The sequence below is a fragment of the Dama dama genome, chromosome 18 (assembly GCF_033118175.1).
Source record: "Dama dama isolate Ldn47 chromosome 18, ASM3311817v1, whole genome shotgun sequence".
NCBI lineage: Eukaryota > Metazoa > Chordata > Mammalia > Artiodactyla > Cervidae > Dama > Dama dama.
The window spans coordinates 45,582,909-45,606,944 of NC_083698.1; the positions used below are offsets into that span (position 1 = coordinate 45,582,909).

The window sequence follows — 24,036 nt, forward strand, 5'->3', positions numbered from 1 at the left end:
AACAACGAACAACATACACTCACAGATGTTCTCTTTACATACGTCACCTTTGGTATATATCCACATACACAAATTCAAGTAAATGATCTGATAGGATGGCGGGAGAAGATGAATAGGGAGATGATTGGAGAATTCATGCAGTTTACATAACAAGAGTGAACAGATTTTTAGAACAGAAGGTGGATGATGAAGGTATCAATGTCGATCATTTTCATACTTTTAAACATAAATTTTAGCTTTGCAGATTTGTAAAGTAATATTTGCTGAACCCTAGTTGTTCAATACTGTAGAAGTAACATAATTTCTAATATGTCATGTGGTTTATTTAAAATAGGCAAGCCATGGAATCAAAAATACGGTACAAATGAACTTATTTACAAAACAGAAATAGACTCACAGATATAGAAAGCAAAACTATGGTTACCAAAGGGGAAAGTGTGATGGGATAAGGTAGGAGTTTGGAATTAACAGATACACACGACTATATATGAAATAGATAAACAAGGACCTACTCTATAGCACAGGGAACTCTACTCAGTATCTGCAATAACCTATAGTGGAAAAGAATCTGAAAAAGAATGGGAATAATATTCATATCCACACTAGAGGGTTAATGCAAAGGATCAACATAAAACAGCCTCAATGAATGTCAGTTATCATTATTGTCATTGTTACTGCTGCCCTGGTTGGAGCCCAAGAGGGCCTTATGGATAAAAATGTGTAAAGATGTTAGAATGGAACTTATATTTATTATGGCAAAATATACATAACTAGGAATAATAGATGAATCATGGCTAAAACCTACCCCCAAAGAAATCCAACTTTCCTCTTCTCCAAAGTACCACTCAGGAGCCAAAACTGAGGGTCCCAAGGAAGGGAAACATTAGAGTACCAGGTTGACAAATAAGAGTACATTCACTACTTATATATTTTACATTCACTTCACTATTTTGTGTTACCAGAAAAGATTGTTGTCATTTTTAATGGAGAAGAGAAATATATATTTGTAAGAAAAACGGTTTTGTGTTTTGATGCCCAGATTCTACGAATCATGGAGTCCATTTGGGAGACTGAATCTTTGGATCTGTGCCTCCTGCCATATGGTTGCATTTCAACTGGTGACAAAATAGGTATGTGGGGACCTCGGGAGATGAATATACTGCTCAGCTCATTTGAAAGGCCATCATCCCAGGGGACATCCCTGGTGGTCCAGTGGTTAGGACTCCCATTTCAGGAGCACGAGTTCAATCTCTGATCAGGGAACTAAGATTCTGCATACCACATGGTCCCGCCCAAATTTTTTAAGACCGTCATCCCTTCAGTGTAGGCCTTTAATAAATGAAAAATTACAATCATAATCCATATAAAAGGAAGATGTTCCAAGGCTAGTGAATGTTACTTTCAGTTTAATATGCACATGTTGAAAATACATGAATGCATGATTTAATTCCTTGTAACTACATATGGAAATGATTTTAACAAGAACTTGTTCCCTCCTCTAAACTTTCACTCTTTTCATTGCACAGTAAATTTCTCTCTCACAAAAAACATTCAAAAGTAAATGGAAAGATCTACCACTTGTTTTATGAGCCTGACTTCACATTATCAAAGCTATTATGTACTCTCCTCTTAGGTGCTTTTGTAGACATTTCACATTTTAATTTCAATTAAACAAAGTTTTATTCCAGTTTCCAATTTGAGAAGTAGAGAACAGCCTTCCCATTTGACTCTGGAATTTAAAAAAGAAAAAGGAACAGGTTGCCAAGTGAAGAAAGATGTGCTTGGCATATTAATGGTTTTGCTTATCAAAAACCAGCCCTTTCCTCTTTTCATTCATGGATACTGAAAGCAGGTCCCACACAACTTCCCTATCCGCCTCCTTTTCTTTCTCTTCCTCATAAGGAAACCACCAGCACGAACCTGGAAAATAACCTTCTGGTTAAGAAAGCTCTCTGCCCGCCTCTGAACAAAGACACAGCCTTTCTTCCTCTGGGTCAGGTGCTTGGCTCCAGTTCACATCAGATCATTGCATCTTCCCACAGGAATGATTGAGATCGTAAAAGATGCCACAACGATCGCCAAAATTCAGCAAAGTACAGTGGGCAACACGGGAGCCTTTAAAGATGAAGTGCTGAGTCACTGGCTCAAAGAAAAATGCCCTATTGAAGAAAAGGTAAGCTCCTGCTTCTGTCCACTCCCAAGGCTCCTGAGAAACTGTCAGATACAGCAGTCTAATGACATGTTTTCAAAGGGTCTGCATTGCCATGCCTCCTAACACACTGTGGAACACTTTCTTCCTGAGCTCATGCGGGTTTAAATGCTGGTGACATAGTAGATCTGTGCAAAACAGAGGCACTCATTCAGATCTCACTAAGCATTTGCTTCTCTTTTGATTATCAGACCTGCTTTGCATAAAATTTGGTTCTGGGACGTAATTTGTTAGCACTTTTTCGGACCATCTATTTTTTGTCGTTAAGCAGAAAAATTTAGTTACCACAGACAAACTCCTTCTGATCTGGAAACACTCCAGATCATAAAAAGTAATTTGCAATTTACCCCTGCACCCTAATCTAAATGGTAAATTAGGGATGTTGAAAATGCTACTTCCATTCCTCGGAAGTACATGTGCAAGTCCTTCACAAGCTGTGTGGTTAGGCTGCTTGGCTGCTGGTTAAAATTCTGCTATACAGGATTAGCACTTCTCGTTTGCATGGGTAGCAGTTTTTTGGGGGAGGGAATATAATTAGTAGCATTTATTTGTCTGTTATACATGTGGATTTGTGAACCCATGCATACTTTAAGTGGTCACAAGCAAACATATGTTCACCAACAAAGGAGGAATCATTATGGGGTCTGGATTGTTGTTGCCAAGTGATGCGTGGAGAGGCAGTGAACGCTTTGATTACATTACTGTTGTCCTTTGACTATCGTTTCCTTCTCATGCTGTGAGTCACTGTATCTTCACCTAGAATGTAAGGAGAGCAATGGAGAAAGTTGGCACCTCAAAGATAAAACTTTAATGAAACCAGGTACCACTGACTTGCTCCCTGAAAATGATTCCCATAATAGCATCTTTTGGGGAGTCCTTTGTAATAGATTCATGCTGCTCTTTATAGTTAGAACACAACTAATATTCAGATGCATTTTAATTAGTTTCAGGCAGCGGTGGAGAGATTTGTTTATTCCTGTGCTGGCTACTGTGTGGCAACCTTTGTTCTTGGGATAGGCGACAGACACAATGACAATATTATGATCTCAGAGACAGGTGAGTTTTATTATAGAGTAATGTTTTCTGATTATGGTAAAATATGCCTAACATAAAATTTGCCATTTTAACCAGTTTTAAGCATCTATTTCGGTGGCATTCACTGCACTCACATTGCTGTACAACCATCACCACCTTCCATCTCCAAAACTTTTTCATCTTACCTAATGGGAACTCATTAAATACTAACTACGCAGCCTCACCCTACCCACCTCCCCTCCCCCACCCAGCACAGAGTAACTTTTAAATGGAAGTCAAGGTTGGAGCACAGATCTAGAAGTCATTATTGTATAGAGACACAGAGGCTGTGATCACCCTAGGGGGAACCCAGGAGTGAGTAATGGAAAAAGAGCAGGAAAGGAGACTTCAGAAGGACAAGCTGGACAGTAGCTGGAAAGCTAGGAAGGTGGCTATGATCAGCAAAGTCAGATGGTACAGAGAAGCAATGAAAAAGTCACCAGTAAGGGAATTTGCTGGGGGTCCAGTGGTTGGACTCCATTCTTCCAATGCAGAGAGCACAGGTTTGATCCCAAGTAGGGGAACTAAGATCCCACATGCTGCTCAACCAAATAAATAAGATGTTTTTAAAGTCACCAGTGCCCTTAAATCTAAAATGCTGCGCCTTCCTAACTTACCCATCCTTTCTGGTTCACTGTCTAACAGTGGTCAGTATTGGCGGCATGCCATGACATTTTTCTCTAAGAAATTTGATTCTTTACCATCTGAGCCACCAGGGAAGCCCCAGTGTAAGAGTGAAGCCTGGGGAAAAAGAAAAAAAAAAAAAAAAAACAACACCATATTGGGGTAAATTGCTGATTACCTTTGGGGATCAAGAGATAATGCACTTATGGACCATTCAGATGACAGAGGGCTGAATAAATGAAAAGAGATGAAGGGAGGTGTGATGGTGACAGGGACAGTGGTAGAAACTGACCCAAAGGAAATTCAAATGTTTTATTTGTAAGAGTGAGACATCTGTCTCTCCTGAGTTCCATAAAGGGTGTAAGAGAGTCTTAGGCATAATGGTGACATATATACGCCAGAGAGTTTGGATTTATGTTTGTAAGAATAGTTCTGAGACAAGAGTTTTTTTAATGGTATTTGGCTGTCATTTAAAGAGCATCAGAAGGATATCAAAACTATGCATGTTTCGAAGAGTGCTTTGTGGCTACTTACGGCACACACCTGCTAAGACAAAATATATCACAAGCAGAGAGTAAAAATAGCTCTCACACTCAAGATAGCTCATTTTCAGTCAACTGCAAAATATGTCAAGAAATGAACAGACCAGGGTGTTGTTTGCAAGTGCCGTTGCCGGTATAATGACGTCAGACTTTTTTTTTCTTAAGGAAATCTATTTCATATTGACTTTGGGCACATTCTTGGAAATTATAAAAGTTTCCTGGGCATTAATAAAGAGAGAGTGCCATTCGTGCTAACTCCAGACTTCCTGTTTGTGATGGGGACTTCTGGAAAGAAAACAAGTCTACACTTCCAGAAATTTCAGGTAATTGCTTCCCTCTTGACTGCCTGCTGGGAACACCGACCAGATGGTACCGCAGTCTCACCTCTCACTTCGCTCTGAGTCTCCTCTTGCCTCTGCCCACCCACTGCTCGCATGACTCCCCCCGCCCCCCACACCCCACCTCCTCCCAGTCTCGTCTGTTCCTGCCCCAAGTGCAAAATGCTGCTTCCCACTCATCCCCTCCTAAAACCAAACAGCAAGTAGGGGTATTCCATCATCAATGGGACTGGTTAATATAGTCCCATTGATATATAGCAGGATGATGTGGCCCTGAAGAGAGGGCTTTTAGGAAGAACTCCTGGCAGGCAGGTTTAGCCTTTGAATATTTACCTAATCAAGATGCTGCCTAGAAGATCCAGATTTTACATGTCTTTTTAGGACTCACCAATGATGGTGAGCTTCTCTTGATTTTTGCTCCAGGTGTGTATTTATCAGTTACTATTAATAACACAAGGAATTCTTGCTTGTCTCTTTCTGTAAAGGAAGGTCCCTTCTCTCATTGGAAACCTTGTCAGCTCTATTACAGGTTGTCCCAAGAGCTTCAGGTTGTCCCGCTCACCTGTCCACCCGCTCCTCTGTGGGTCTCCCATCTCTCTAAGGGTGTCCGCATTTGACTTTCTCTTTTATTCCTTCCTGGTCTACATCCACTTTTGACTATCAAATAGTATTTCAAATACCCAAGGAGTAAAATGTTTGCTCCTTCAAATTTAATAACTGTGAATGAACTCAGAAAAGTTGTCATGACTATTGCAATACACCTATTTTAAAGCCATCAAAACACAAACCAGACCAGCAGAGGCAATGAGTGATTACTTTATATGCATGTTGGTCTCAAGCTCCCTTTAAACAGCCTCCCCCTTAACACCTTTGAAACATGGTTTGATTGGCATCCAGCATTTCAGAACTCACTCTCTTTTCTGAGTGTCTTCTTGAGGCTCATATTAACCTTGGGAGATGCCATGGGCCTTGACATTCAGGGGAACGGGAACTGGAATGTATTGTTTTGAAACCTGTCTGTGCTTGTTTGTTCTCCTGGCTGATTTTCGATGTGGTGGTTACCGGACTTCCCCTTCCACAGCACCAGGGGTGTTGTCAGAGAAACTGCGATCTCTGTGGCCAGATGGTCTTAGGACTTATAGTGTTTTTCTGTGTAAATTCAACTGGGCTGCAGACTATTTCCAGGGATTTGACACATTTCAGTCCTGTTTTTCTTTAAGGTTAAAAAGATCACATATTGTGACAGCTTTCTGGAAGAGAAAAATGGTTACACATACACACACACAACCTGGAAGAGTTTTACCATTTAAAGGGGGAGCAGGGAAATACTCATTAGGGCTTCCCAGGTGGCTCAGTGGTAAAGAACTCACCTGCAATGCAGGAGCTGCTGGTTTGATCCCTAGGTTGGAAAGATCCCCTAGAGAAGGAAATGGCAACCCATTCTAGCTTTTTTACCTGGAGAATTCCATGCACAGAGGAACCTGGCAGGCTAGAGTCCGTGGGGTAGCAAAAGAGTCGGACATGACTTAGAAACTAAACAACAGCGGCAAATAATAAATAGTCATTTCTCGTCTCCTGGAGATGAGGTTCATCCGCTTTGAACAAACACAGCAGCAATAGTGCCATTTAAACACCTAGACAGACACGAGGGTCTTGACAACAGTCTCTCCATGTTTCTCTATGTATGTTCTCTTCCTTCTGGCCAGGGGTTGTCCCTAAAATGACTGCTCATCTGAACTATTGTTGACAAAATTCCCATCCTACAGTGCCCGTATCACCCCACAAATCCCAGCAATACTTCCCCTTTAGTCTTCCTTGTTGTCATTTTTAAGTTTCAAAATATTCTTTAATGAAAAGACTTGGGGTTTGGGGAGGCCACAGACAGGCTCACTCCCTGTCCGGACAGCTTCCTCCCAAAGCAACAATTCTTTGCAGGGAGCCTCTCCCTCCAGTCTGGAAGCATTTCTACATCCTCTGTGACTGAAAGCTTGTTTTTTGAGCCATTAGAACTGCTTTCATTAAAGCAACATTCTAGGTGCATGTGTACTGCCAAAAACATACCTTTGTCAATTTTATTGTATTTATCTATGACTGTTTTACAGGACTGGCATACTCTATAAGTGCCTGTAAATGAACCTTAAACAGATCAGCATGGCATTGTAGTTGAAAGGATGGGCCTTGGAGCAGACCAACTTTAGTGTGCATCTTGGCTCTGCGGCTTAAAACCTACGAATATAATACAAATTACGTATCCTTTCAGAACCTCAGTTTCCTCCTCTGTGGGGTGGGAATTCTAAGACCCACCTCAAATAGGGTTTTTAGGGATTATTTACATGAAATATGTAGAATGCTTGGCTCAGGACCCGGACTAGAGCAGGAACTGTCAATGAGGTGTCCATGCCACATGTATAACAGCAGCTCTTCCAACTTTGAACACTTTTAGGATGAGAAGCCCTCTCTGAAATGAGATCTCAAGCAGCACTACAATATAGAAAACCTGAAAAATAGCATCGTTCCTATTAAGGAGCAAGTAGGGGTCTGAGCTCTGCTTGTTCTGCCTGACCTCTTCTCTGCTGGTCTCCCCGCCTTTTCCCCTCCTCACTCTCAAGAGGAAAAAGGCTAAACACTTATATTATACATGTATGTATACAATGTTACATATGCAGAATTGCTAAAATTTCCAGTTTGACAAAGATGAGCAGCAAGTTTTTTCATCATTTGACTCAGACCTGCTGACAGTTGTGTTTGTGTGTGTGTTGTTGTTTTTTTTAAACATACTACTAAGCCTTCTAGAATATTTTCTGTTTCTCATCTTGTGCTCCTTTTTGAGATGAAGTCCTGCAAAGTCAGGGGAGGAGAGCATCTTCCAACTCTCTAAAGAGCATCCAAGGATCATGTATGACAAAGCTGCCATTTCTAGGTTGGGTAGGAAGCGTCATATATATTTATTCTTTGAAGGAAAGGTGTCCTTGGTTCCAGCGAACCACTAAATTTGAGTTGATAAGGTTCATGAATGCACGCAGCACATTTAAATCACTGTAAATAGTTGACCCACTTTTGTCAAGGGTGAGGGGAGCCTGCTCCACAAAGACAGAAAAGCCTACTGAGTCCGTAATGAGAGGACTGGGGTCAGGGGAACTGAAAGAGGAAAGTGCGGCTCTGTCCCACCCCCTCTCCTTTCCGAAGTAGCTGGTTGAACCTAGGACCAGATTCATGAGTCATTTCTAGAATAGGGCAGAGTTCAGGAACAAGCTGTAATAAGACACACCAAGGCCCAATCCTTGAACCCAAGATCATCTGGTTTGCTTTCAGTAGCACCCTGTTTAGGGTGTTAAATAGATATGTTGCAATGATGATGATTTTGATCAATAAATTTCTGCAGGGGGGGTGGAAATAACTCTCCTTTACTAAAGAGATTTTTAAAAAAAAAAACAATGATTTTCCCACTGGTGGTGTATTTGAGGATCATTTTGTTTGAAATGTCCCTGAACAATTATACAACATACTCCCAAACAAATACACCGATAACCCTGGAAAATGAAACTTGGCTTCCCATTTACTTTATGTAAGAATGTGGGGTTTTTTTCCTAAATTTTAATTTTGTTTTTTGGTCCCATCACGTAGCATGTGAGATCTTAGTTTCCCAACCCAGGATGGAACCCACGCCCCCTGCATCGGAAGTGTGGAGTCTTAACCAGTGGACCACCAGGGAAGTCCCCCAAGTTTTAAAAGTAGTAAATGTTTCCTTAAAAAAAAAAAAAGCCAATTAAATATTTAAAATATCAGGATATAAAATGCTTCCCACTAGACCACCTTCCAAAAACAACAGTGTCAGCATTTTAGCTGATGTTGTTCAGTCACTCGGTCATGTCCGACTCTTTGCGACCCCATGGACTGCAGCACGCCAGGCTTCCCTGTCCACCACCATCTCCTGAAGCTTGCTCAAACTCATGTCCATTGCATCAGTGATGCTATCCAACTACCTCATCCTCTGTCATCCCCTTCTCCTCCTGCCTTCAATCTTTCCCAGCATCAGAGTTTTTTGCAGTGAGTCAGTTCTTCGCATCAGTTGGCCAAAGTATTGGAGCTTCAGCTTCAGCATCAGTTCTTCCAATGAATATTCAGGATTGATCTCCCTTAGGATTGACTGATTTGAACTCCTTGCAGTCCAAGAGACTCTCAAGAGTCTTCTCCAACACCACAGTTCAAAAGCATCAATTCTTCGGTGCTCAACCTTCTTTATGGTCCTACTCTTACATCCATACATGACTACTGGGAAAACCCTAGCTTTGACTAGACAGACCTTTGTTGGCAAAGTAACGTCCCTGCTTTTTAATATGCTGTCTAGGTTAGCCATAGCTTTTCTTCCAAGCAGCAAGTGTCTTTTAATTTCATGGCTGCAGTCACCATCTACAGTGATTTTGGAGCCCAAGAAAATAAAGACTCTCACTGTTTCCATTGGTTGCCCATCTATTTGTCATGAAGTGATGGGACCAGATGCCATGATCTTAGTTTTTAGAATGTTGAGTTTTAAGCCAGCTTTTTCACTCTCCTCTTTCACTTTCATCAAGAGGCTCTTTAGTTCCTCTTCACTTTCTGCCATAATGGTGGTGTCATCTGCATATCTGAGGTTATTAATATTTCTCCCGGCATTCTTGATTCTAGCCTGTACTTCTTCTAGCCTGGCATTTCAACTTCCTATTGTTTCCTTTATTCTATTATGCATTTTGTCTTTTACCTAAATAAGTTCTTTCATCAATGATATCATTGCAGCTTTAAATATTTCAAACTTTTTACTTCTCTTTTGTCATTTGGATTAGGAAAAGAATGAGGAGAGAACATTGTAGTTGGAAAAATGCTGAATTTGAGTTTGGATCTGACTTCTAGTCCCATTTCAACCACTATCACCTTCAAGACCAAATGAATCAGAATTTGGTTAAAAACTGAACCTAAGAACCAGACACAGTGTTACTCCCTTTCCTTAAACTGTTTAGTGGCTTCTCATCTCCTTTTGAATTAAATCTGAACATCTAAGCTTGCCCTGCCAGACACTGTTCCTCAGAGACCCTGCCCCCTCCAGCCTTACCCTACGGCTCTCAGCTGCCTTCTCTCACTCGGTCAAGGCCTGCCTCTGCTTTGCCCCCCAGTTCAGCTGCCCCATGCTTGGGCCTCCTCCCCAGAACATCCTCCACTGCCCTTCTAGATGAGGTCCCTGGTGTTATCCCAGCCACAGCCCCCTGCCTGTTGCCTTCGGAGGATCCATCACAGCAGGACCACATCTGACCTGCATCCCGCACGTGGTTCCATTTGGTAGAGGAGCAATTTCTGCCCCAGGAGGAGTTAGATGAGACTAGGGAACCCCTCAGGTTTCTTCCTTCCCCACAGTTCATTGTATTTAGTGAGTTTATGAAGTGGTGACAGGCACAGATTCACAGGCTGCCATTGCCTGGATGTTAGTTAATAAGCCTTTACAATGCATTTTAAATACCATACATCCAGAGAGGAAGTAAGCCTAATTATGAAACCTAATGCTTTGGTAAATAATACAGACATGTTAATGTCATCTGATGCCTAATCACGTTTGTAGAGATTTCCTCACTGACAGAAACATGACTTCCCCCCACCTCCATCAGAGCAGTAGTCACGCCAATAGGACATGCAGTATAGACCTAGAGTGTACATTCAATACCGTTTGCAAGGAGAATGAAACTTGGCCTTGTGGAGGCAAGCATTGTGAAGATGTTCTTTGCACACAATAGGCACTTAGCAAATGTGTGTCAGATGGAGCTGAAGAAGTCAGGGGAGTCAGATAACCTCTTCACATTCACAGTTCACACACGGGTGGTGATGAGCATACTTAAAAGGCACTTGCCCCTAGGTGTCACTCTTCAAAAGGGTTTGATAAGAGAGAGGTCTGGAGTCTATTCATGGTGTTGCTTTAATCTAGGAGGTTCTGCTGTGTCACCTCCACAGGCAGTGTTGTCCCCAAGCCAGGGCATCCCCAGGCCCCTCAACCATCAGGCTCAGCCCTGCACCAAGTCACTACACAGAGTCCTAGCTCCAATGCCTAGGAACTTTTATTCAAAATCCATTTCTGCTGGTTTCGCTCTCATCTCAGATCCCAGGCTACTATAGGAAAAGCCTTAGCTTTTCCTACTAACCTGTCAGTCCTGCCTGTTTACTTGCCTCTAGAACTGGGACCATGCTCCCTCCTGCTCCCGCCTTGATGGAGAGTCACGTGCTCTCTCTGACTCCAGCCACAGAGACCCCAGCATCCGACACTCCTCTGAGGACTGAGGCCACCCCACCATCACTCCCCAGTCCCAGGCTCCCATTCCCTTCCTGTGTGATGACCCCTGCGTTTGTCTACACCTCTGACTGTCTGTACCTGTTGCCCGCCAGGCTGGGCTTTCTCAGCCTCCTGCCCCATCCTGCTGGATTCACCAGGCCCTGTTTCTCCCGGTCCACGAGAATACACCCATTCAACAACCTTTTGGGACCTGTACCAGATCCAGGGAGGGCTTGCACCTTTAGTTTAACCCTCTTTATATATGACTGGTCCCTGATTCACCCTCATTCTTTTATTTTTTAAGATTATTATTATTATTTTTTTTTAACGTGGACCGTTTTTTTTAAATCTTCACCGAATTTGTTACAATATTGTTTCTGTTTTATGTTTTGGCTTTTTGGCCACGTGACATGTGGGATCTTGGCTTCCCGAACAGGGACTGAACCCACACCCCCTGCACTGGAAAGTGAAGTCCTAACCACTGGACCACCAGGGAAGTCTCCACCCTAATTTTAAAGCAGTGAGTCTTGCCCCACACTGAACTTGGCTTTGGCACAGAAAGCATTCATCCATCATGCACTGGCAGATTATTAGCGGTGTGGCGGCCGCACTGCTGGGCACAGCTGGCATGAGCAGAGGTTCGGCCCAGCGCACGGAAGAAGAGACACGCACACAGCTCTGAGGTTGAGGGTTTTACCCGTGGTTTGCAGAGGGAGCAATGACTCCTGCCCTGGGGGGTAGAAGAGGGATGTGGCAATGAAGGGAGAGTTTTATCTGAGGCCTTATCTGAGTTCAGTTGTATTTTGCCAAGCAGATGCAGGGAGGGGAAGAAACAGTCAGGCAGAAAGAAGAACATGAGAAAGGGCATGGAGTTATTATTTAGTATCAATATTTTATGAACGAAAAGTATAGTTGTCTGGAATGGGTTGAACCTAGGTATATGTGGGAGAGTATAGCAGAATTTGAGTCAAGAAGGGAACTTTGTGTCCAGTTTGAAGCAGTGAATTGGCTGGATTGGAAGGTAGAGAGACAAGCAAAGAAACCACTTGGAGCTCAATTGATTTATCACAAATTAATGTGATCAAGGCCTATTATAGCTCAACAGGGAGATGAGTTTATCTATTGAATTGCTATACCGAGTTGATAAACGATCTGCATCCTCTCAGGATTTGCACCCTGGCCCACTAATGACATGGAGCTCAGCCTCCTCCACCCAGGTCTGAAGCCTGAAGTTTCACCCTTTCTTCACGCTCTCCATGGGAATATGCCCTCAGAGAAGGGTTTGCATCAGTCATGGGTAGGAGCTGGAATATGTTGGTGTGACTTCTCTGCCAGATACAGGCTTGCACGGGCTTGTAGAATTGCTGGAACTTAAGATAAGCTTTGCTGAATTTTATCACTTTTCTGGAAAAGATAGGAATACAAGACTGGAGAGATGGCCTTGGTTTGGATTTGTGCATTAATCCACCAGCATGCGATGTCACTCCGTTCCTAAGATCAGACCCCTGTTACTTCTAAACATTTATCAAGAGTAACCTTCCAACTGGCATCCTTCTCTGTGTTTAGTTTCTCTTAGAGAACTGTTTTGTCTACCATCAGAATATTATCAAGAACATTATTCACCATGTTACAAAGTAAACTCCTTATAAAGATCCTCTTGCAAAAGTTCTATTAGGTCTTGGTCTCCAGAAAAGCTGTGTTTCTCCTAAACAAATAGATTTTTTTTTTTTAATATTCTGAACATTGGATGAAGTAACAGATTCACCTTTCCTTTTGACTGAAGATTTATTTGAAGGCTGCCCTTAGCAAGTCTGTAGGATCTGTGATATATAGTTTTAAATTCATCTCTTTTCCAAACCCATTGTGGATCATTTCCCGTGTTATCCCCTTTGCTTTTACTACCCACTTCTAATTAATGTTATTGTGACTCTTATGTATCTAAATAATCCACCTTCAACCCTCTTTTGGAACAAAGCTAAAAGACAAATACACACACGCACACACCCCTACATACAGTCTATTTAGAATATTTAAAGTAGAACAGTTTAATTGTAACCTTTAGATTTCTAATGAGTGCCTAGCCAAGTACTTGAGAAGAAGGCAGTACAGCCCTTCCCCTGGTAGACAGAGCTAGTCTGGGAATCATTTCTATTTCCTTACAACAATCCTAAGTCAAACTCCGCAAATGCACAGCAAAGAGTTGGACACACTCTTCTTTCAGATTTACCAGATTCCTACATTGTTAGGTCTGCTAATTAGTGACCCTCTCTGTTTTGCCAAAATAACTTCTAAAGGCATTGCTGAGTCAAGTGAATTATTTTTATTTAAAGAAATGAAATCCTCTTCAAATGAAATATCATTTTCCCTGTTGTCTCCTTCCTCTAATAAAACAGAGGCCACATTACTAATTAGGAAAAGTAGGTGGGTGAGAGCATTTCTGTCTCATTGACGAGTATTTGTGAGTGTTATTTTTCCCTCTCCTCTCAGCACTAAATTCTTTTTCTGGAGTTTCTGTTTTATGACCCTGAGGTCACTTCCTCATTCCTATGGCCGTGTACAGTAGTATTTTACTTCCTCTTTGTTTCTAGTTGAGAATGGAGGCATTTGGTTTTAAGAAAAAGTAGAACTATTTCACAAGATGTTGGACCATTTAAGCAGCCATAGCTCACTGGTGGTTAAAAAATTAATAGATTATGCATAGAAAGGACTTTGTTTTCAGCAGAGTGAACTGATAAGTTGATGCTGAATCAAGTCAAAGTGTTGACCCTGAAATGGTTATGAATTCCTTTGTTCCTAAGACTTACAAGAAGGGTAGCTCTGGAAAGGAATCTTTCTTTTGGTTCTTGATATTGTCAGTGAAGCTATTTGAATCAACTCTGAAATAAAGAGCAGATGTACTATGTAGGCTCAATCTACTTATTCATGAGTAGTGGTCCAGCCAATGACAGTAATAATGTTACACTGTTCCCTGGGCTCACACTTGTTAACAAGTGCCTTAAACCAAGTCCTCCAAATCAGGGTCTTCCCTTCCCCCTTCTCCTCCGCTCAGTAGTACAAAGCCTCAACCGACAGCTGAGAAGGATAGAATGAGGATGCCTGAGGCCAGTGCCCCACAGTCCCGGCACAAGGGAAAATTCTGTTGCTACAGCCAGCAATTTCTGCATTCTGTGCTTCCTCCTGAGTTCCCCCAAGCCACATCCTCACAGCTGCTCAAACCAGAGGCCTGTGCTGAGACAGCATGGTCAGGACGTTGGGAAAGACCCTTCATCTGAGTCTTAAATCAAACCCCTGGGGTTTGGGTGGAAGGAACGAGTGTCCATCGGAGCCCCTGCTGGCTAGAGAACCTCCTATAGATGTAGCTGAGTGCCATAGGCTTCCATTGTCCTGCCCACCTCGGGGGCCAGAACCAAGACACCCCCTCCATCAACACTGGTGGGAGTGGGGCTTATCTCCCCAGCTAACCACACCCCTAGGTCTCTGCTGTCAGAGGGATACTTTGGACAGGTCTAGATGGCAAGGTGAACTCCTCAGCACTGAGAAGTGTGTGCTCAGTCAGGCAACACCTCATCCTGTCAGTAATAGCCAACCGCTTACAACAGCACTTGAATCTCACCACAGCTGCATGGCATGGGGATATTGTTACTGTTATTCAGATTCTGAGATGAGGAAACTGAGGTCCAGAGAGGTTAAATAACCTCTCTGATGACAAACAGCTTGTCGGTAATAAAGTCAAGAGTTCAATCCAAGCAGTGAAGTGTGACTCTGTGTTTTTAACCACTGCCCTGCACACCTTTAAGCAAAGGATAATTAAATCTGTACCACATCTCTAAGTCTGCACCACCAGTCAGAACTTAGACATTGTGTCTTACCAATATGGGGTGTGTGGTCGTTCTTACAGAAGTGGCCCTTGCCTGTGAAAATTAGAATTAACTAAATAAATTCAAGCCAGCAGAAAGTCCTCATATAGAAGAGATGACTCTGGAGAGCAATGGAACAGTTTTTTCCTTTATGTGTGTCTCTGTGGCTACAATGATTAGTGGATAGGTGCATAGCCACTTAAATATTTTCTGAGCACCTATGGATTGGTGTTATAATAACCCAATCCTAGATTTATTTTTCGCCTCAAAATTATTCTGTTAAAGAGCTTGACCACACAGTGGGTTCAGACAGCAGAGGGTTTGCCCAGAGCCCTCCATATACAGAAAGCTAGAAGATGATTAAAAATTAGAACGTCACCTAATTCAAAATCAGAAGGTATCCTCATCTCCATCCTTGTGAAGACTGTGCAAGTTGGCACATTAACAAAACTGTTGCCCGGGGTGAAGTCTGCTTCTAGCCTGTATCATTACCAAGAGATGAGAGAGATGTCAGTGGATCCTGCTGCTGCTGCTGCTAAGTCGCTTCAGTCGTGTCCGACTCTGTGCAACCCCATAGACGGCTCCTCCGTCCCTGGGATTCTCCAGTAAAGAACATTGGAGTGGGTTGCCATTTCCTTCTCCAATGCATGAAAGGAAAAGTGAAAGTGAAATCGCTCAGTCGTGTCCGACTCTTCGTGACCCCATGGACTGCAGCCTACCAGGCTCCTCCGTCCATGGGATTTTCCAGGCAAGAGTCCTGGAGTGGGTTGCCATTGCCTTCTCCACAGTGGGCCCTAGGGATGAGCAAAAGACAATGATTTCCAGCCGTAAGTGGAGTCATTAAGAATGCAAGCGTGCTAATGCACCAGGGCCACTTCCAGGGCAAGGTGATGGCTGGGTCACGCCAGGAACAGCCCCAACAGTGCTGTGGGTCTGTGGGTCTCCTGCTTTGTGGTGGCTAAGCAGAGAGGAGATGCAGAGTTGCTCTCCCCTCCAGGTAGGGAAGGGAGAGAACGAACATTTATTGAATCCTCCCAATAGGCCAGCCTCTATGCTGGGCATTTGATACATATTGTCTGACTTCAAAAATGCCAGAAGAGTCCATGGGATTTTGTGTCTGGACAGGGTGATATATACACAATCCAGCCTTGACATACAGAATGACAGAGGCCTGACCCCCACAATCATTGCAGTTACATTGCCCCATTCAGGCGACACAGACAAGACCATCTCTAAAGACAAAAGGAAAAATCACTACTAACATTTTGGCCTGTAAACTTACATTTTTTTTTCCTATGTATATATTTTGTGTCCACTTACCAAAATGGGATTATACTATATGTGTTGCTCTGTACCTGCTTTTTAACTCATTTTTACATGCTTATTATATACCCTTCTACAGAGTCATTTAGTAGTTTCAGAGCATGAAGCCACAGAAACTTTCATAAACCCTTCTTATCAACCTCCAAGTGTAGGATATTTAGGTTGCTTTCAAGTTTCTACAATATTAAATAATGTTCTAATGAAAATCCTTATAGATAAATCCCTGCAATATTAACAAAAACATTTCAGGGTAAATTCCTAGCCTGGAATTGCTAAGTAAAAAGATGCTGACATTTTTTAAGTCAAGTTTGTACTGGAACATAGTTGAGAGAACAGAATTCAGTCTTTTTAGGTGTGCAATTCTATGAATTTTGACAAATGTATCAGTTATGTAACCATCACAATTAAGTTTTATAACATTTATAAGTATTTTAAAGCTTTTGATACATGTTAGCAAGTTGTCTGCTAGTGAAAGTATAACCATTCCCATCTACCATCAGCTTATGAAAGAGAACATTGAATATTATCCTTAAAAATTAAAAAAAAAAGACTTTTCAGTTTGGTAGGTGAATGTTTCCACCTCATCTTAAGTTATATTTATTTGATGGACTAATGAAGTTGCATGTGTTTTTCAAATGTTTATTATCTGGCTTTACATCTTGTAGTATGATATACTGTGGCCATCCAGGGTGGAACTAGTGATAAAGATCCCTCATGCAGGAGACATAAGAGATGCAGGTTCAATCCTTGGGTTGGGAAGCTCCCCTGGAGGAGGGCATGGCAACCCCCTCCAGTATTCTTGCCTGGAGAATTCCATGAACAAAGGATCCTGGTGGGCTGCAGACCATGTGGTGAAGAGTCAGACATGATGGAAATAAGTTAGCATGCATGCATGATCTACTGTAACCTTGGCCTACATTTCTAGCCAACTCTTTGCCTCTTTCTTACTGCTTTGTAAGAATTATGGGGGTGGGGGGGAGGCTAGGAGTAAAGAAGTGATCTGTCATTTGCAAGTATGTTTTTTGTTTTTTGCCTCTTTTAATATTGTTTATAGCTTTTTATCCTCAAAAATTTGAAGTTTCCATAATTTCTCCATCTTCCATTTGGATTCCACCTTGGAAATCATCTTCTTGAAGTCCTTCCTTTCTCATTTCCTGATTATTTAAAAAATATTTTCCCTTCTTACATTTTTTTCAAACTTTACTTTTTTAAAAAATATTTTTTTATTTGACTGCACTGGATCTTAGTTGTGGCATGCAGGATCTTCAGTCTTCACTGTAGATTGTGGAATCTTGTAGTTGTGGCATTCAAACTCTAGCTGCAGCATGTGGACCTACTTCCCTGACCAGGGATCGAAACCAGGCCCCCCACATTGAGAGCATGGTGTTTTAGCCACTGGACCACCAGAGAAGTCTCCCCTTCTTATATTTAAATGTTTAAGTCTTTTGGAATTTGTTTTGGTATATCATATGGAATCAACTTTATTTCTCCCCCACTCCAAATTATAAGGCAATTGTACCAGATCCATTGATAAATAATAGATATTTCCCCTACTAATCTGAGAAGTAGCCTTTATTTTATGTTTACTAAGTAATATATAATATTTAAAGTTAGATATCTCTGAACTTTCCCTACTGTTTCACAAAATTTGTTATCTTTCTTGGAACAGAACAGTTACAAATATCATAACCTTATAATGTGCTTTAACAGCAAGCAATGTTTTTTGTTACTATAGTTTTTCAAAATGTTGCCTCAGGCCCTAATTATTCCAGAAAAACTTAAAAGCTTATCTGAGTTTAAATATCTAATAAGAATTTTTATTCAATTTCATTATATTTATATATTAATCTGAGAACATTTATCTTTATAATAAGCACTTTTATCAGTGAGGAACATGCCTTAACACTTCACATGTTCAAGTTTTCTTTTACATGCTTCAGTGAATTTCTACAGTTTTAAAAAATGAGTTCTGCATGTTTTTTGTATAGGTGTTTACCTCAGAAATCATGAGGGGTTTGTTACCATTATTCACAAAATGTCTTTTCTCTTTACTTTCTAGCTGGTAGCTCCTACTTATAGCATTCTATTTATTAATTTCATAAAAAGTTAGTTTAATAAAAACTAATTTCAATAGTATTTTAGTTCTTCCCTCTGTCAATGTTCCAAGAAGACAATTGTTATTTGTAATTACTAATGATTTTACCTTCAACTTTCTAATTTTATGCATTTCTTTTCCCCCAACTCATTATTCAAAATGGTCTTGACTGGTAATTTCATATAATTCTTCACATTATTACATGTTTATTATATATTAAGTTACATGTTACTTTTATAAAACTCAAAAGTGGATTTTATCCCAGTACCTTATGATGAACTACCTTGCAATTTTGTGATAAACCCTAGTTGGCTATGGAGTGTTATTCTCTCAACACTTTACCCAGTATTTTATTTAAAATTTTTAAGCCCATAATCATTCCTTTCAGTTTTCTTTAACACACCATCTTTGTCAAATTATGATATAAAGATTGGGCTATCCTCATGTTGTAAAGTTGGGAACCTTGTAGCTTTTCCTCACATTGGAACAATTTGACATGCACATGCCTGCTGCTTCAGAAGTGAGTTTAAAACACCTGTGTCACCCACTCTAAGGCTTTTAGAGGAGGCAGCAGCTGTGTCATTGTCGTAAACTCTCTCTCAGTATTCAGAGTTTATATTAAATTTCCAAATGTCATTCAACAATTTTGAGAGTCAATGAAAAGCTAATTCATCTGTTTTCTTAAAATAGGACACATTGGGAAATAAAGAAGAAAACTAGCTAAATCTCAAAAACGGCGTTTCCATCTCTTCTTTGGATTCTGTTAGCTCTTAGCAAACATTATTTACGCTTACAAAAACTTAATTGATTCCAGTATGGTGTTCAAAAACTGACTCATTCCTCTTCAGAGACTACAGAAATGTCCACCCTCAACTCCCTAGGAAAGAAATCGAAGAGATAGAATAAGAAGTAAGATGAAACTTTCTGTATCAGTTTTCTTTGAGCATACCCTGGGTGTTTGTAAACATTCTACAGTGCTTCAGAGACTGTAAAAGCGATCTATATTCTTGTCAAGTGTTTTTCATCTGAGGCAAGGGACTGCCTTGCTTGTGATGATTTTCTCACCGGGACAGGATAATGCCATGTAAATTCCAAAACAGTCTGCTGGTCCTTATCCTACTTGGTTACTGTAACAACAGTTAACAGCTTTTTCTTTTCCTTTATCCAGGATGTGTGTGTCAAGGCTTACCTAGCCCTTCGTCATCACACAAATCTACTGATCATTCTGTTCTCCATGATGTTGATGACAGGAATGCCCCAGTTAACCAGCAAAGAAGATATCGAATACATTCGGGATGCCCTAACAGTAGGGAAGAGCGAGGAGGATGCTAAAAAGTATTTTCTGGATCAGATTGAAGTTTGCAGGGACAAAGGATGGACTGTGCAGTTTAACTGGTTCCTACATCTTGTTCTTGGCATCAAACAAGGAGAGAAACATTCAGCCTAATACTTTGGGCTAGAATTAAAAGGCTTTAAGTAAGCACAACAGTCATTGAACTTGATTTAAAATGCCCTACAACATTATGAAAGCTGCCGCTTGAGAAACATAGTTCTTTTTCTAGCTGAACTCTTCACTGGAGAAATATCGGCCTGATTGTTTGTTTAAGTGCTGTTCAGTGTTAGGTTTATTTGCTGGTTTGTTTGTTTCTCATTTGTCTCAGTGATATTGGAGAACATTCTAAGTTTAAACAGCCTAATTACGCCTTCACTGTGACTGATGTTTTGACTATCACATTATTGGGTGCTTCCCGAAATTCTTCAGAATCATTGGTAACATCTCTTCATCTGGGTTTCCTCTCACTTTTAGTTATCCTTGACTTTCTCAAATTCTTTATCGGAAAAAAAAAAATGCTCATTGTAACCTTTGTCTCATTTCTCTAATGCTTCTAAACTTTCCCTCTGTGTCTGCAGATGTTACTAATGTGCTAAAAGCAAGGAAAGCGAGCCCCTCTTTTCAGGGTCTTTTGTCATCAGATTTTATTACCACTGAGACTCACAAACACCAAATGGAAAATGGGAACCTTTGTGCCCTGGCCCTCATCTGCTGCTCTGGTTCCACAATTATGAATTGCAAAATTTGTCTCAACTCTGCCCACAAAGTAAACTCTCAAGTACAACTATGATAACCTGCTTCCCCGCAGAAGCAGGAAATAACCAAAGGGACGCATCTGGGGCTTTTATATTCCTCCCCCTGAGCCCTCCCCACCTTCCTCCCTGTCTCTCTTCTTCCTCACTTCCAACCTTCTCAAAGTTCTTTATGCAGAGTTGTGAAATTTTCAAAAACACCTTTACCCTAGAATTCAACAATTAGTTGAAAAACAATTTTTCCTCTAGGGATACTAGAATTGTAGGTACTTGTAGAGATGTTTGTTGGGGTTTTTGAAAGGTACATTATTAAAGGAGATAGTCTAGAAAATATGCATGAATTTCCAAATGCCTTAATTTTAAATTTTGACCTGAGAAATTTTTTTCTTTCTTTTTTAATGGAAGAAGATATTTAATATCTAAAAAGATCTCCAGGTTAGGAAGAACACTACTTGCTCTATGCATCTCACAACTTAAAGGACCTTTACACTCTGATGATACAGTCTTCAAATTTCCTACAAATAATTAAAATGTCTTCTTTAAAAACTATTTTCATCTCTTAAACATTTTACTATTTATTGGAAGTGTTAACAGAGAAAGATGATTATTTATAAAATATTTTAGAATTATCTATAGTTAATACTTGACATAGAAATAACTGTTAATGGTGTCTGTGTTTAAATATGCATGCATGCTAAGTCACTTCAGTCATGTCCAACTCTTTGTGACCCCATGGACTATAGCCCACCAGGCTCCTCTGTCCATAGGATTCTCCAGGCAAAAATACTGGAGTGAGTTGCCATGCCCTCCTCCAGGGGGTCTTCCTGACCTAGGGATCAAACCTGCATCTTACATCTCCTGCATTAGCAGGTGGGTTCTTTACCACTAGCACCACCTGGGAAGCCCTATGTTTAAGTATACTGGGATATAAATAAATATTTAATTTTTAAATGTTCTAAATAGATACATGTTGGACTTTGGTGTAGACCAAACTTTTCTTTATGAGTACACAAAAGTCCAGTAGGTCTTAACTCTAGCTGCAAATCAGAATCACCAGGGATACTTTAAAAACACCCTGCCTGAGTGCCCATCTTGGGTTGTAATTAGTTTGGGATGAGGCCCAGACATCAGTGTTTTTCTAAGTACCTCCAGGAGATTCTAACAAGCAACCAGTGTTCAAAAACCCTGCATGACCTTTAAAGGTGCAGATAACACTGCTTTCTTGCCACTGAGCCTTTCCTTGACTCCTAAGGTATCTAGAAAAGGCTCCTCTTCCTTGACAACTCACCCTTTTAAAATCACACTTATCACCTTGTACATAAGACCATACCTGTAATCAAATGTTTATTCCTCTGTGTTAATGGAGGATAGACATTTTATAGTATTTTTAAATCATCTATTCCCCACCATTCTTTCTCAATAACAGGAAGATTGATGCTTTCTCATTCAGAAGAGGATGTTTCATTAATTTCATAAAGCATAGTCAAGCCCAGACTTTGCACAGATTCCACTTATTTGCTTTGCTGAAGCAATCATCTTGATAGAAGAATTACAGAGGAGTGTATTTATATTTAGCCCATTGGTGCAGGTGTGTACAAATTTGCTCAAGTGAACAAGTTCTTTAGTTATGCTGATTCTGTACCTATGCATATCACATTGAGCTTAATTTTTCCAGATTCCAATGAAGGTACAAGTTTTAATTCTATAGACTGGCAAATAAACAAAAATCACCTTTGTGTGCTTCCTTCATTGTCCCTAATGAATCACATGACCCAGAACTTTTATACCTTTGAAAATGTGCTAGAACCTGAGTCATCTTTCTATGGAGCTGGCATCAGGCATATCTGAATAATGGCTTTGGTGCTCAGCTTACATTTAGACCACATCTGTGTGAGTACAGATAACAATGTACCCGATAAAAATGTTGCTTCTGCTCTAATTGAAATACTTCATCTCTGTGGCTGTACATTAGGTCTTTAAACACTGATCCATGGCTTTGGAACTGGGACTATGGCCACTAAAGTAAAGTAAAACTAGAGAATATTCTAGACCTTGTCCTGGCATTTGCCTGGCTTTGGTGATACTGATGAGAGAAGGGAGACATTGTAATAAAATATATAAACTCCTAGAGGAATCTTTTGATTTAAAAAAAATTAACTTTGTTAAATAAATCCTTCACAAGAGATGAATTAGTTAGAAAAGTTTAGATGTTGGAATTCTGCAGCATAATTTGGAGGCTGTTAGCTCTGTATAAATGGAAATTATTTTTTGAAATGAGTCTGAAAAGTAATTTAGAAAGTTAGTTTCTGGAGCAAATTCTGGCCTTTATTTGCTAAGTGAGCCTCCTTTGCCCTGTGAAATAAATTTTCAATTATACTTTACTATATAAAGAAAAAAGAAATTTGGAATTTTAAAGGTCCTGGTGTATTATTTTCTGTTTAATCCAACCAAATAACTCTGGTCACAAAATCAAATGGTTTTATTCTTGGTGCTTGTCTGCATTTTCTCAAAGATTCATTTTCAGGGCAGATGCTACAGAACTAAAGCACATACTTTGGCTTAAGTGAATCCAGAGCTGGTCCACTCCCTCTCCAGACAGCCCCATCCTCTCCACTTGAGTTTGTATTTACATTGTGAATTGTTACATGAAAATGTAAATAAAAGAAGGAATCTTGTATCTTGTGTTCTCTGCACACATTTTTTTAATGTCTGAAAGTTAAGATAGTCCTAAAACTCAAATTCTTTCTTTCAAGAAATCTTTGCTGAGTGCCCACTACCTATGAGACACTGTCCACGTAGGAAAGACACAAAGACACAACAAAGCTGACTGACTCCCAGTCCTTAAAACATTTATAATTTGTTGGTGACAGCAGACACTTCATGATGGGGGTTGTGGTGGGTTGCATGTCCCACCAAAACATATGCTGAAGTCCTAACCCCTGATATCTGTGAATGTGATCTTATTTGGAAATAGGGTCTACACATGTAATCAAGATGAGGAGGCCCCCTACATTTACCTGGACAAACCTATAATTCAAAAAGACACATATACTTCTATGTTCATTGCAGCACTATTCACAACAGCCAAGACACGGAAGCAACCTAAACATCTACAGACAGATTAGTGGATAAAAAAGATATATATATGTGATATAGGACTATCCTAACTTTCAGTTTAGGATTATCTTAACTTTCAGGAATACTATCCAGTCATAAAAAGAGTGAAATAATGCCATTTGCAGCAATATGGAAGGAACTAGAGACTATCATCTAAGTAAAGTAAGTCAGAAAGAGAAAGATATCATATGATATCACTTATATGTGGAATCTAAAATATGGCTTAAATGAATCTATCTACAAAACAGAGGAACAGACATAGAGAACAGACTTACCATTGCCAAGGAGGAACGGGGAGGGAGAGGGATGGACTGGAAGTTTGGGGTTAGTAGATGTAAACTATTGCATTTACAATGTGTAAACAAGGTCAGGCTTCAACAATACATGAACCGTGAACTTCCAGATATTCAAGCTGGATTTAGAAAAGGCAGAGGAACCAAAGATCAAATTGCCAACATCCATTGGATCATCAAAAAAGCAAGA

General features: G+C 40.4%; 1 protein-coding gene across 8 annotated transcripts in view; it reads left to right on the top strand.

Annotated features, from left to right (window-relative positions):
• PIK3CG (phosphatidylinositol-4,5-bisphosphate 3-kinase catalytic subunit gamma) overlaps window positions 1-23,113 on the top strand; it is a 35,791-nt gene extending 12,678 nt beyond the window's left edge. For 6 of the 8 annotated variants that reach the window (XM_061165235.1, XM_061165233.1, XM_061165234.1 and 3 more), the window contains 5 exons: window positions 1,040-1,130; window positions 2,043-2,173; window positions 3,154-3,265; window positions 4,615-4,772; window positions 19,520-23,113. In XM_061165235.1, the coding sequence (XP_061021218.1) occupies window positions 1,040-1,130; window positions 2,043-2,173; window positions 3,154-3,265; window positions 4,615-4,772; window positions 19,520-19,798 (771 nt within the window). In that variant the 3' untranslated portion in view covers window positions 19,799-23,113. The other 2 variants (XM_061165239.1, XM_061165238.1) reach the window with 2 other exon arrangements.
• The last annotated feature ends 923 nt before the right edge of the window (window positions 23,114-24,036 follow it).